The sequence below is a fragment of the Cyprinus carpio genome, chromosome B13, assembly GCF_018340385.1.
Source record: "Cyprinus carpio isolate SPL01 chromosome B13, ASM1834038v1, whole genome shotgun sequence".
NCBI lineage: Eukaryota > Metazoa > Chordata > Actinopteri > Cypriniformes > Cyprinidae > Cyprinus > Cyprinus carpio.
The window spans coordinates 3,447,024-3,460,524 of NC_056609.1; the positions used below are offsets into that span (position 1 = coordinate 3,447,024).

The following is a 13,501-nucleotide window of genomic DNA, read 5'->3' on the forward strand; positions in this document are numbered from 1 at the left end:
TGCAGCACTAACCCACTTAGTGGCACAGACAATAAGTTCAATAATCAGCAGAAAAGAAGCAAAACTCTACCAACAAACCCTGGAGTGGATCTGGAGCAGTGGAGTGATTTGATTACAGGATTGCATCCGCTCATATCTAGTGCTCTGCCTGCTAGAGGCCAAAGGTCAGGTGAAACTAAACTATTGGTCTGTGCAACATTATTGCCTGTAATCCAGACTCTCAGATAAACAGTCTGGAGTGATGACCGGTTAGCAAACAAATCGCTCTTTTGAACTGGTTCTTTTTGGTGAATCCATTCAGAATGGTTTGTGCAGTTTGTGGCTTGAGCAGCAAGATCTACAAGTTACTCAATCAAAACTCACTTTCGGATGCCTGACAGTCACTCCGACTGGAAATTAGAAAAATAGTGGCACATCTGATCCTATGATGAATGAATTGATTTAGTTAAGTGACTGTTGGAGTGCCGAGAAAACAGTTTGACCTGGACTGAAGACCAATGAGCCGCTGATATGCGCATACGTGAACTGAGAGCTTGAATGAAGAGGCGAAAAGAAAGTGTTTATGGTTTCTCAAGGTCAGTTGATTTAGATTAGTTAATTCACTAGCTTTAGACATGTAAAACAATCACTTTTCACATCATTATTCGGTTATTTGATAATACAATTGCACATAACATCATTGTGTGATTACACAAACATTGTGCCTAACAAACATGGATGTGAGTGTACAGTGCACAATTTGATCTAGTGAGACTGTTAGAATAATATCTAATGAGCTCTTATGATACAGGCTTATTCTTTAGGGTAGAGAGTGTAATCCATGCAGGTGTAAACTATTGATATATATTCTAAAAGCAATTTTGAGAACAGACCTGCACTGTTACTATGGAAACAACAGTGACAGTGATGAGAGGAAGGAGATGCTCTAACACAGTTAAAAGCACACTCACCCCTCAAAACTGCATCTCTCTCAAACACACACATGCTTGATAATAACTGCCTGTATGATGACATAATCACTGTGTCCTTTGAGGCCAGAGTAAACTGACTGCCAGCAGGGAGTTAAAGCGGGTGGAATCGCGTGCCAGAATTGTGGCGCTGTGATGGGAGTTTGGGTCTATGTGCGTGTCTGTGTCATGCACAGCAGCAGGTTTCATCTGGCTATGTAATGTGATCTGTGTAAGTTCATGTCAATGGGCAGGTGTTTTAATTGGTGTGCTGGGAATTGCGTGCGACAGACTTCCCAGTGGAGCCGTGGCAAAAATAAACATACGCACAACATGCTCTGGAAATCAATGATGGCTGACAGGCACGAAACACAACACAGAGCAAAGAGCCCACGAAAGAGCCTTCAGATGAATTATCAATCAAAGATGAGCACAAAACTCTGAGCATCAAGATGCAGTAGAACCTCAAACTGCAAATTTAATAGAATCAGAGCTACTGCAAACAAAAATAAATTATGTATATATATATATATATATATATATATATATATATATATATATATATGCATATATATATATGTCTGCAAACAGCAATTGCGGGGCCAAGCACTCCAGCAGCAAATAGAGGAGCTAAGCATGGCATGAAGCATCAGACCAAATGCAACAATGAGTAATAAAAGCAATTTTAGGATGATTGAAATGGCTGAAAAATCATAAATACAACCACTAATAATATGATTAAATGGCTTATCACTTTTGACCAACATGTGGTGCTGTAATCAAATCATTTTGGTGTGTTCTGTGTGAGGTGACAATGGAACACACAAAGTTTGTTGTCATTATGTCAAAGCTTTGAAGAGATACAACCTGAGATGGAGTTTGGCACTATGCCTAAAATCTGTAGCATCGAGGTACGAAAACGGTTTCGTTTATCAACAAGAAATCCATAACTTTTTGTCAGTACAGCCTTAAGATCATCTGACTCGATTTTTGTGAAAATCGGATCAACGGATGATGAGGAGTGCAAAAAAGTAGGTTTTCAACATAAATCAAAATGGCCGACAGGAAGTTCGGCTTATTATGACATAATTGATATGTATGTTGTCGGCATGACCCAAGGAATATTTTGAAACCAGTTTCATTACAATAGGTCAATGCAATCAAAAGTTATAAGCACTTTTGAAAATTTCATAATTAAGAATTAATGAATGGTTTATTACTTTTGACCAATAGGCGGCACTGTTACCAAATTGATGTGGAGCGATCAGTTTGAGGTGACAATGGCACATACAAAGTTTGGTGTAAATATGTCAAAGCTTTGCAGAGATACAGCCTCAGATCTATTTTGGCATCTTTCCAACAAATTTGTTGATGCGCTAAACGAAAACCGCTTCGTATATCGACACAAAATCATTCATATTTTTTTGAGATTTTTGTGTGGATGTTATGTGTGTAATTTTTTGTGAATTTTGGTATAGGTTTTTAGGGGGTTTTAGAAAGTGTGTTTTTTAAATTTTTATAAATGTGGGGGAAGGGTGTTTGGCCAATTTTGCCATAATTGGTATCGGCATGACCCAAAGAATATAGTGAGACCACTTTCAGTTCAGTCCAATTTATTCAAAGTTATTAGCATTTTTGTAAATTTCTTTATAACTTTTGACCACAAGGTGGCACTGTGCCCAATCTTTTTGAGTACCATCAGGGCATGGTGCTGAAGATTTTTGTAAGTAGTTTCGTAACAATACACTAATGCGTTCGTAAAATACAGCATTTTAGAACACAATTCAAAATGGCCAATGGCCAAAATGGCTGACATGGGAAAATTCATTCGACGCAACGTGATGCACCCAATCTAAAGGGATAAAGTTTTGTGATTTTTGAACAAACCATTCAGACGTTATAAGCAAAAATATGCATTTTTCGTATCTCCTAACCACTAGGTGGCACTGTGCCGTACAACTGCAGGTAGCCTCAGGTCATGCTTGTTATAACCCACACCAAGTTTGGTTTCAATACGCCAAACCGTTACAGAGATATAGCCTCACATCCATTTTTGCGTGATTTTTGTCAAATTCATTCATGCGTTATTCGAGAACGGTGGGACAAATCAACTTGAATTCCATAACTTTTTGCCAGTACCATGTGAAGATGATCTGAGCCATTTTTTGTAAAAATCGGACTAACAGTCTAGGACGAGTTGAAAATAGCGAAAAACTAAACCCTGCGATTTTTACATTTTGGTGTTCGACTCGGCATGAGCCAAGGATTCAGAGAAAAAAAAAAAAGATTTTTAATTTTGTGCCTTACACTTCAAAAGTTATTAGCATAAAATAATTGACATTTTGGACAAGTGGTGGTGCTAGAGAGTTTGAGTTAGAGACTCCAAATTTGCTATGGTTAATGTTGAGACTGTCCTCTATCAGTTTGCCAAATTTCACAACTTTACCGCAAGCGTTTCTATGGGCTGCCATAGACTTTCGGCGGAAGAAGAAGAAGAAGAAGAAGAAGAAGAAGAAGAAGAAGAACGCCAACGATTTCAATAGGTGCCATCCATCGCACCTCCAGTGCTTGGCCCCTAAAAATAGATATGTGCAATTACAGTACAGAAAGCAAAATGCATTCACCCTGTCATAATCCAGACTGAAAAACAACCTCTTCAGTGCTCCTCAGGGATGAGTAGTATTCACTATCATTCAAGTAAAGGTATAAACACTGATTTCATGAATTCACTGAACCTCTAGCAACCTATTAAACAAAAGCAGTTTTTTGTACAAATTATATTTGAAAAAGTAAACTGTGAGCAGTTTGTTTGCTCAGGAAGATGGTGCCTAGCTTTGTTCAGTACTGCAATAACACCTGCAAACCACTGATCTGAGATAGACACGATTATGATTTCTATCACTATCCCATTTACTGAGCAATCAAAAATCTTCTACTGGTCTTCATCTGAAATTCCCTCTCTGTTTGCTCAGGTCTGTTTTTCTCTTTCAGCACTGTTCTTCTTCCCATCCTTCCACACTGCCTCACAAATGCCCTAAAGGACGATATCCTCACAGCTGACTGATCTGCTCCAGAATAATATCTCACCTGACATCTCACTCACTTCTGGAAGAGCCACATGGGTATGCAAACCAAAATCTGTCCCTCCACTGGGACAAACACCCTGTCATTCTCAACATTAGACATGGGAATACCAAAGAATTGAACATTTATGGTTCTTATTCAGTTACAATTTACCTGCAGAATATCTTGCCGTTCTTTTAAACATAATAAAAGTGAAGCTCTTAAAAGCTGATATGGTGCTTTTGCATCCCTTCTGAAGCTTGAAAGCTACAGTCCCTATACACTATAATGCATGGAAAAGAATCCCTTTCAAACTCTGCAGCATTTTGTATAAATTCAATCTTCATTTTAAAATTGTATAAAATACAGGTTCATAAATGAACTGATTCCCTGAGATGAGACATTTGACATGATGCCGGTAGCTTGTGATTGACTAAAGCCTGTTAGTGAAATTCACTAGCCAATGGCATTTGAGCATACAACTTTGGCATAGCTCATAGTCTACTGTATATATAAAACACAAATGGCATCTCCTTAGATTCCTTCAACTGAATCAAAAAGAGCAAAGCTCACCCTTGTTCAAGCAGAAGAACATGGCCAGCATGTGCAATGTTTCGTTCTCTCATCTCAAGGAATCAAGTTTACATGAGTAACTGGATTTGTTCCCTTTTAATATTGGTACACTTGACATTGTGTCAAAAGCTTATGCTATGGGGACAGTAAAAAATCATGGTGTGTTATCAGCGCAGAACTGACCCAGCCTAGCAGAGCCGAGTTGTTAATAAGCATAAGCCACATCAATACAGTTACTTAAACATGCTACTGTGGCAGTGACAATGGCCTGCACCAGTGAATATAGCCACACTAAAGTTTACACTATGACCTGATTGAAAATGGTAGCAGCTGAAGTGTAGCTACACGCACACAAACACACACACACACAAGTACAATCTGCCCTACATAACCTAATTGTAAACAATGACTAAGTTTGCACAGTGTTTAGTGCTGTATGCTAGCAAACACAGCACCAAACACAAGCTATAGAAATAAAGCCACTTTAGGAGATGATGTAACCCGCTTACATAGACAATGACAATAAGAGCCAACTTGCTAACTGTATTGAGGCCTGATGGTTTATATAAGACCGTGCTTCCTGTACAAACAAGGAAATATTGGTCTCTTTACTTCTAACTGAAATGTTTTGAGTGCCAGACACACTACAAGGAGCTCTAAAAAGTTGACATGTCATGCTTTCCCCACACCTGTCCAGATGCACACCAATATTACCCTTGGCAGGCTGCCAAAAACATGGTATCATTCCCTTCGTCTGAACCACTGAACATGGCCAGACTGTGGTCTCTCATGGAGGGATAGAGGTCCACTCACGTGAAGAACACACTTGAAACTGCAGAATTGGGAGAGTGAGAAGAATGCAGGAACTGGGCCGGTGGGAGCTCATCAGCATAAACCTCCTGATCCTTTCTGCTGTTGGGCTTTCACATTTAAATCAGGTGCTTCCCTAGAGCACAGTGTCCTGAGACTCACACACTCACAGTGAGAGCAGTCTGTCTAGTTAAGAGTGGGCTCTGCAACAATGAAGCATAGGCAGATGACACACCTCTCGTCTATCTGACAGCTGGAAGGGACCTTTGTAAGAAAAATACACACAAAGCAACACTTTGAAAGAAATTCCCTTTGCGAGTACATTTTGCTGTTGTAGCTTTCTATGTATTCTTTAATATTCCTCCATGGTTGTTGTTTTTTTTCTTATGAAACATTTTTTTATGATACTGACTTTATGTGAAACTTATCCAGTGTAAATTCTGGGTCCTGTAGCAAAACCATTAGGAACCACTGCATGAAACAAACATTGACATGTATTTATTGTCGTTTGATTAAGTTATGGTATTCAGTCTTTCTCTCTCATTCCATTGAGAATGCAAGCTCATGTCTCTTTACTAAATCCTGAACTCAGAATAAGAACTGGTTTTGATTCCCAACTCTACTCAGCAAACATTTAACAAGATGCATCTGGCAAGTATCTTCTTTTCATTTTCATTTTCATTTTCATCTTCCAACTTTCTTTTTTACTCTCTATTGGACCACATTCAAGATATTCCTATTGTTTCTCTGCAAAACTGCAACATCTGACACTGCAATCTAATTAACCTGCATCCAGTTTGCACCTCTTCAAGTGCTAGTGCTAGTGCTAGTCAGCAGTAAACAAAGCAGACTTTATCTAGGCCTTTGCTACTCACTAAGCTCTTAGCATCCTGGGACTGAATTTGACCAGAGGACACTGCAACCCCTGCTGCTCTCTCTTTGACTGCTTCTCTTTCTCTCTGTCAGGCTGGAAGAGGTGTGGGTACAGGTCTACTTATTTGTAACAGCTGGAAATATTCAACTGTCTCTTCTCTGTACAACAATAATTCTTCTAATTTCATCTATTTACTGTCACATTTCCTATAAACCTCTATGTTGTCATCGTTTATCACCCTACAGGTTGCAGGGCCGAAAAAGATCAAAGACTTTTGCTTTCCTGTCTAAAACCTGCATTCCTGAAGGCACAGAGTTGCTGATAGTAATCAGGCTTGTAGGCCATGATGTGTGTACATCGGGGGTCTGCTAATTGTCACACCTTTAGTAAAGTAGGTGAAGGTGTAATGTGCTGATTGGTCAGTCTAAATATCTCACATTTGGTTTTAATTACAAGGTCAAGGAAGAGATAAAAGAAAATTAACAATTTTTCTGTTTCTTTTCTTGGCTATAGTGATATCTCTTCACTGAGGCCCTCTTCTTGGGGCTCTGCTCTCTCTCTCTCTCTCGCTCTCTCTCTCTCTCTCTCTAAACATTTTACATATATACTGGGTAAAATTACCTACATGTCTCAAAGCCATTTCAATTATAAATTATGTGCTAACTAGTATTGATTCATCATTAACTTTGGAAAGAAATTTAAGAAATATACAGTTTTATACCATCATACTGATAATGTTTCTTTAGTCTTAACCACTTAACCACTGTAGGGAAACCACCCTTAAGCGGGATTTATACTTTCGCCTGGCTCCGCTCCACAAGCCTCCGCTGACTGCGTACACACCTTCCCAATTGGACGAGGCTTTTATACTTGTCGCGTTTGCAGTTGTACTATTCTTTGAAACCACAGAGGGTGACGAGGAGTAAAACTATGATGCTCACACCCAAGCGAACTAGCGGACGAGTATAAATCAGTCTTTACAAGGTTAGCTGGGCCACTATCTTTAGGTGCTCTTTAGTGACTTCAGCATCCACCCATAGAAATCTTAAGGCTGGACAAACCAAGTGATGACTAGCTGCGATGAAAACTGATGGTGTTTTCACCTCACATCAGCTGCGTCTGGATCAAAAAGCTGCACACACTGCACAGACGACAGCCGACTGCAAGCTAGCATGTACATTGCAGCATTGTAGTATCACCTACAATAGTCCCAAGCAGATCAGACAGAAATCCAAATGACCATCTGAACTTCAAAGACCACATTACAAAGACAGCATGGACCCCCACAAATTATGGCTGGACCCCCACAAATTATCCAAAGAGCAGCAGCACGACTGGTCTTTAATGAGCCCAAGAGACCCTGCTTCACAGCTCTTTATTTATCTATACGGTCCACCAGTTACAGGTCACATCAAGTTCAAAACACTGATGCTTGATGCTTTCACTCTCTCATGAGTCTACATTCCCTGCAGAAGCCTGCAGTTAATGAGTAAGCAGTGCCCCATGATACAATAATTTCCAGAAAAATTCACTGCTTATTCACTGTTCCTAGCTACCAAAATGATATTCCTAGCTGGAGAGATGAATCCCTGACAATATTCAAGAAGCAGCTGAAAACTCATCTCTTGTGTGAGATGAAAAAAAAAAAAAAAAAACCCTTCTCTGTTTTCTCAATTTCTTAAAGCCCTCCCTGTTCTAGCCTGTACTCTTCAAGACAATGTGGTTTGAAACTCTTTATATTGTTGGGTCTTTGTAGTGCTCTTGCCTCCTTAAGTCTTTTGTTGCACTTTTTGGAAACATTGCAGACTTACAGTACATGCATTATAAGTCTCTTAGATAAATAAATACATTTAAATATAGTGATTTAGATAAATAAATAAATTTAAATATAGTGAGCAATTGGAATATTGTTTCTTTTATCTCTGGTTTTGTATAAATAAACTGACTTTTCTTGCAGTGTAAGGGCAGTTACAGTATGTGTGTTGTTGCATGTGTTCAGCGTGATGTGTGGTGCTGTGTGTGTGATGTTGTGTCTAACGTGTCTTATTTTGTGCATCTGTTCAGATGTGCCCTGCCCTGCTGAGGTGAAACTCACGAAACTCACATTTACCCGCAGACCAGAGTTGACCTGACACAGTGCTACACTGCAGCACTAAGAACCAATGACACTTTCACATGTGCCTATGCAAGTCACTGTTTGTGTGTGTGTGTGTGTGTGTGTGTGTGTGTGTGTGTGTGTATGTATACTTGCTATAACAATTTTGTCTATGCGTTTCTCTAAAAGTGTTTGCATGTGTTTGCTGTTTCATTAACAGTATTTTGTGTGTCAGTTTACATCTGGTAACATCTGTCTCTGATGTGGACAGATGTAAATACAGTGTCCTGGACACACCACATTCAATATAACATCATGCACATAGCACAGCACTGTCACACATTTACACTCACATGTAGTATTCGCTATGTAGTGAATATTAAATAAGTTAGCATTAGAATGGTTTCAGACAGTATAAGCATGAAAGTGTAAAAAAAAAAAAATAATAATAATAATAAAAACAATTCTCTTGCCTCACTTGTTTTAAACTTTTGTTTAGATCTGTAGATGGTAGTGTTTGTATGTGCCTTATTTTCTTGTGTAAATTAGTACAGCAATAAATTGATCTTTAAAACATTTTTAGTATAATAATATAATGCACTTTTTGTATTTTCCATAAAATACAAATGTAAAATAGAGAAATGGTCCACTTACAATGTGTAGTTTGAGATAGTCACCTAACCCAGAGGAGCTGTTCACTCGCACCAGTAAAGCTTCCTTCAGATGAGTACTGAATCCCATCGCCAGCCGATCGGCTCGTGTGCTTGGCCGGTCGTTTGGTGGCCATGTGTACGTGATCAGACCACCGTCTCTTCCAAATATATATGTGGTGCCTGCTGCAAGAGACACAGATGTGCAAACAAACAGAGAGAGTTCAGTCACTTTATAAACATATATAAAAAATAATATATATAGGTAATATATAATAAGATAGATAGATAGATAGATAGATAGATAGTCTGAATTTGATTTTAGTTTAATTTAGAATTTAAATTTAAAATAATTGATCAAATTTGTTGCCCAACCTGTATGTAAAGATGATGTATTTGTATTTTTCTTGCTCTTTCACTCCCTGACTTTGTGTGTGTATATTCTCTCGCTGTCTGGCAAGTGTTTTAGGGTCATGAGTTGGAAGATGTTTTAGGATCATCTCTTTGACCAATCCCCCTGTCTATAAGTGTTTGAATGGTAGTGACCTCAGCAGGCTTTAAACAGATCATGCAGAGGCTTTCGCTATTGCAGTTGAGTTATTGTAGAGAGTGAAAGCATAAGCAAGAGAGGTGTGTGCATTGCAAAGTCTCAGCAGTGTTGGTCAGCCGTGTCTCTCTTATGCTACCACCTCGCTGCTGAAAAATGTCAGGTAGATTTTCAGTAGCAAAACTATTTAGATGGTAGTATCCCAAGTTTTTTCTCACATAAATGGATTTGTCTGCATGTGTGTGAAAATAAAGAGAGGGAGCAGAAGAATAAGATGTGAAAAACAACTTAATAGAAAAAGAATCCAAAATTCACAAACTTTCAGCACTTTATGCATTCTAGGGTTTTCTTCCTGGTTCTTTTCTGTTGTCAAAACATGCTGGCTGCAATTACTGTACATCATTAGTACTGGAAATTACATCAATGTGTAACTCTTTCATGCTATATTTGAGCTAATAAGGATTTGTAAATGCAAATGTCAAAACCTTGTGGCTTCTTTAATTTCTTTTTTCTTTCTTTTTTTTTTGTCAACAAATGTGTTATTCAACAGCAGTTCCAATTACCACAGATGAGCTCAAAGAGAGGAAGAAGAAAAAAATCGCACAGAGGGAGTCAAGTGGAAAAAAGAAGGCAACGCTCAACATTTCAAGAAAACAGAGTGGGAAAATAGATGTAGGGATTCTATCAATCCTGCAACAGAGAACAAGAAATCCACATTATCTCACAGTACTTACAATATTGACCTGTATTGTCTAATTTATAATGCTTAACAACCACAGAAAAATGTGGTTTCTTTCACCGCAGCCTCTTTCAGTTTTTGGTGGTTACTCTCTTCAGTCTCTTCTTAAGCAGGTAAAATACATGCTCTATAGGGTTTAAGTCTATAGATTGACTTGGACAGTCTAAAACCTTCCACTTCTTGCCCCTGATGAACTCCTTTGTTGCTTTGGCATTATGTTTTGTGTCATTATCTTGCTGCATGATGAAGGATCTCCCAATCAGTTTGGTTGCATCTTTCTGTAAATTGGCAGACAAAATGTTTCTTTAGACTTCCGAGTTTATGTTGCTGCCGCCGTCAAGTGTTACATCATCAATTAGGAATAATGAGAAGCGATGCAAGCCCAAGCCATGACATTACCTCCACTTTGTTTAAGATGAGCTTGTATGTTTGGGATCATGAGTAGAACCTTTTTTTAGCCTTTCTATCACTTTGGTAAAGGTTAGTCTTTGTCTCATCTGTCCATAAAACTTTGTCCAGATTTTTTTTGGCTTGTCTCCTATTCTTCTTGCTAATGAGAGGTGTACCCTCTGTACTTTTGTTCATGAAGTCGTCTGCGAACAGTAGACTGTGATACCTTCAGTCCTGCCCTCTGGAGGTTGCTGCTGATGTCACTAACAGTTGTTTTAGGGTCTTTCTTTACAGCTGTCACAATGATTATGTTGTCAACTGCTGATGTTTTCCTTGGTCTACCTGTTTGAGGTCTGTTACTTAGTACACCGGTGGTTTCTGTCTTCCTCAGGACATTCCAAATGGTTGTACTGGCTAGGGCTAATGTTTGTGCAGTGGCTCTGATTGATCTTTTCTCAGCTTCACAATTGCTTGTTTTTCACCCGTAGACAGCTCTCTGTTTTTCATGTTAGTTACACGTCTAACTGTAAATGCAGTCTGCACAGGCAAAATCCAAATCTGAAACATTGTTTGAATAATCAATATAATAGGACACACCAGGGCAACAAAACACACCTGTCAGTCATATGTTCCAATAATTTTGGTAACATGAGCAATGGGTTGTTTCGAACAAACGGTGCTATCTTCTAAGTTGTGGTTATCAGATCCTGATGAAAATCCCTGGAAATAAAAGGTGAAATGTTGATCTCTTGTCTCATATTCATCTTTTGATGTCAAATCCAAATGCTTTCAGTCAACAGCAAAAATAAAGGAATTGGCCTCACTGTTCCAATACATTTGGAGGGGAGTGTGTGTGTGTATATATATATGCACAATTAGGTCCATATATATTTGGACACAGGCACAATTTGTATTATTTTAGCTGCTGACCAAAACATTTTCAAGTTGCAGTTATATAATGAACGTGGGCTTAAAGTGCACACTCTTAGCTTTAATTTGAGAGTATTCACATCCAAATTGGAGGAAAGGTACTTTCCCGCATTTTCAAGGGAACATAGGTAATTGGACAGTTGACTCAAATGCTATTTCATGAACAGGCGTGGGCTATTCATTCGTTTTTTCTACATTAACTAAGCAGGTGAATGTTCTGGAGTTGATTCCAAGTGTACCATTTGCATTTGGAAGCTGTTGCTGTGAATCCACATCATGCGGTCAAATGAGCTCTCCATACAAGTGAAACAGACGATTGTTAGGCTTCAAAAACAAAACAAATCCATCAGAGAGGAACATTCTGAGTGGCCAAATCAACAGTTTAGTATATTCTGAGAAAAAAAAAGAACACACAAGTGAGCTCAGCAACATAAAAAGGCATGGACATCAACAGAGGATTACAGTGGTGGATGATTGGAGAATCCTCTATATAGTAAAGAAAAACCCTTTTACAACATCCAGCCAAGAGAAGAACACAATCCAAGAAGAAGATGTGTCACTGTCAAAGTCTACAATCAAGATATGAGTATAGAGAGCAAATACAGAGGCTTCACCGCAAGGTGCAAACAAGGCCAGATTAGACATTGCCACAAAAGATTTTTAAAAAGCCAGACCATTTCTGGAAAAGCATTCTTTGGACAGCTGAAATTAAGATCAACCTGTATCAGAATGACAGGAAGAAAAAAGTATGGAGAAGTCTTGGAACAGCTCATGATCCAAAGCATACAACATCATCTGTGAAACATGGAGCAGTGTGATGGTATGAGCATGGCTTCCAGTGGAACTGGGTTACTGGTGTTTAGTGATGATTTGATTCTGAAGTATATAGCGATATACTCTCTGCCCAGATTCAGTCAAATGCAGCAAAGCTGACTGGGCGGCGCTTCGTAGTACATATCCACAATGACCCAAAAATAAGCAAAAGTAACCCAGGAATTTTTGAACGTAAAAAAAGTGGAATTTTCTGCAATGTCCAAGTCATTCTCCTTATTTCAACCTGATTGAGCAGCATTTCACTTGCTGAAGAGAAACTTAAGGCAGAAAGACCCTGAAACAAACAACAACTGAAGTCAGCTGCAGTTAAGGCCTGGCAAAGCATCACAAAGGAGGAAACCCAGTCTCTGCTGATGTCCATGAGTCCCAGACTTAAGGCAGTCATTGCTGGCGAAGGATTCTCAACTAAATATTAAAAAGAAACATTTTATTTATGATTTTATTTATTTGTCAAATTACATTTGAGCCCCTGAAAATGTGGGGACTGTGTATAAAAATGGTTGTAATGCCTAAGAATTTTATATTATATTTTTGTTCAACTCCTTGAATTAAAGCTTAAAGTCTGCACTTCAATTTCATCTTGATTGTTTTATTTTTAATTCTGTTCTGGTGGCATATATATATATATATATATATATATATATATATAATATATATATATATATATATATATATATATATATATATAATATATATATATATATATGCTGAAGTCCCAAAAGCCTTAGAAATGGCTTTATAACCCTTTTCAGACTGATACAGTACATGTCAACTACTTTGTTTCTCATCTGTTCTTGAATTTCTTTAGGTCACGGCATGATGTGTTGCTCTTTAAGCATGCTTCATTTCTCGATTCAACAGAACTGGCAGTAAACAGGCCTGGGTTTGGCTAGTGAAATTTAACTCAGCTTTCTACAATAATGTGGTTAATCAGTTCATGATTTAACAGGAGGGGGCAATTAATTTTTCATGTAGGGCCAGGTAGGTTTAGACAGCTTTTTGCCCTTAATAAATTAAATCATCATGTAAAAACTGCATTTTGTATTAAT

At 38.3% G+C, this 13,501-nt stretch overlaps 1 protein-coding gene across 13 annotated transcripts in view; it reads right to left on the minus strand.

The window, feature by feature from the left end:
- The window catches only part of LOC109069345 (neurexin-1a-like), a 174,196-nt gene that overhangs the window by 41,116 nt on the left and 119,579 nt on the right, over nt 1-13,501 (minus strand). For all 13 annotated transcript variants that reach the window (XM_042736275.1, XM_042736274.1, XM_042736270.1 and 10 more), the window contains one exon: nt 9,017-9,198. In XM_042736275.1, coding sequence (XP_042592209.1) covers nt 9,017-9,198 — 182 coding nt within the window. The remainder of the gene's footprint in view (nt 1-9,016; nt 9,199-13,501) is intronic.